At 35.0% G+C, this 652-nt stretch overlaps 1 protein-coding gene across 1 annotated transcript in view; it reads right to left on the bottom strand.

Annotated features, from left to right (window-relative positions):
* Window positions 1–285: 285 nt before the first annotated feature.
* SPAG6 (sperm associated antigen 6) overlaps window positions 286–652 on the bottom strand; it is a gene marked incomplete at its 5' end in the record, with an annotated part of 23,524 nt that continues 23,157 nt past the window's right edge. The window contains one exon of the mRNA XM_010077265.1: window positions 286–526. Within this exon, the coding sequence (XP_010075567.1) occupies window positions 460–526 (67 nt within the window). The remainder of the gene's footprint in view (window positions 527–652) is intronic.

The following is a 652-nucleotide window of genomic DNA, read 5'->3' as shown; positions in this document are numbered from 1 at the left end:
AGAATGGATTCCATAATTAGAAAAAGGGCAGGGGCCAGCTTTTTCCCCCTCATCAAGCTTGGGAAGCTCTAAACAATATGCAAAGGCAAAAGGGGAAAATGGTTACAGTACTGAGAAGGCTAAAATTTGAATGAGATAATAACAAACCTTTCTTGTGGAAGGAAAAGGAAATGACTGATTCTAAAAAAGCTTCTGTGATAAATCACCACCCCTCCATGCAATTCCATTCATATATGCTGCAATATCTGGTAGTAATGTTAGAGACAAACAAAAAGGAACAAAAACTTAGCAACAAACAAGTTTATAAAGAACAAAATACAGCTTGCTGGAATTGCTGAGCTCTATCAGTAGTTCAAAGAGTAGGAAATTTCAGAATCAAACAAGAGTTTCAACAGCTGTATTTGTATTACAGTCATAAAGGCATAAATGTGAAATGCAGCTCTCATAAAAAACTGAAGTTTATAAAACTGGATGGTAATTTTCCACCCTTTCCAGAAGTATCTCAGAATATCCAGGGGAATAATACCTGAAAAAGAAACATTTTGTTTGTGCATTAGACTACAAGGTATGTTCTGTGCTAAGGAATGAAACACTATTCATATTTCTATTGTTCAGGAAAAAATCCTAGTATTAAACACTGGTCAAGGAATTC

Source organism: Pterocles gutturalis, unplaced genomic scaffold (assembly GCF_000699245.1).
Source record: "Pterocles gutturalis isolate BGI_N339 unplaced genomic scaffold, ASM69924v1 scaffold32048, whole genome shotgun sequence".
NCBI lineage: Eukaryota > Metazoa > Chordata > Aves > Pterocliformes > Pteroclidae > Pterocles > Pterocles gutturalis.
Note: the sequence above shows the minus strand (reverse complement) of the source record. Positions and strands in the feature narration are given on the sequence as shown.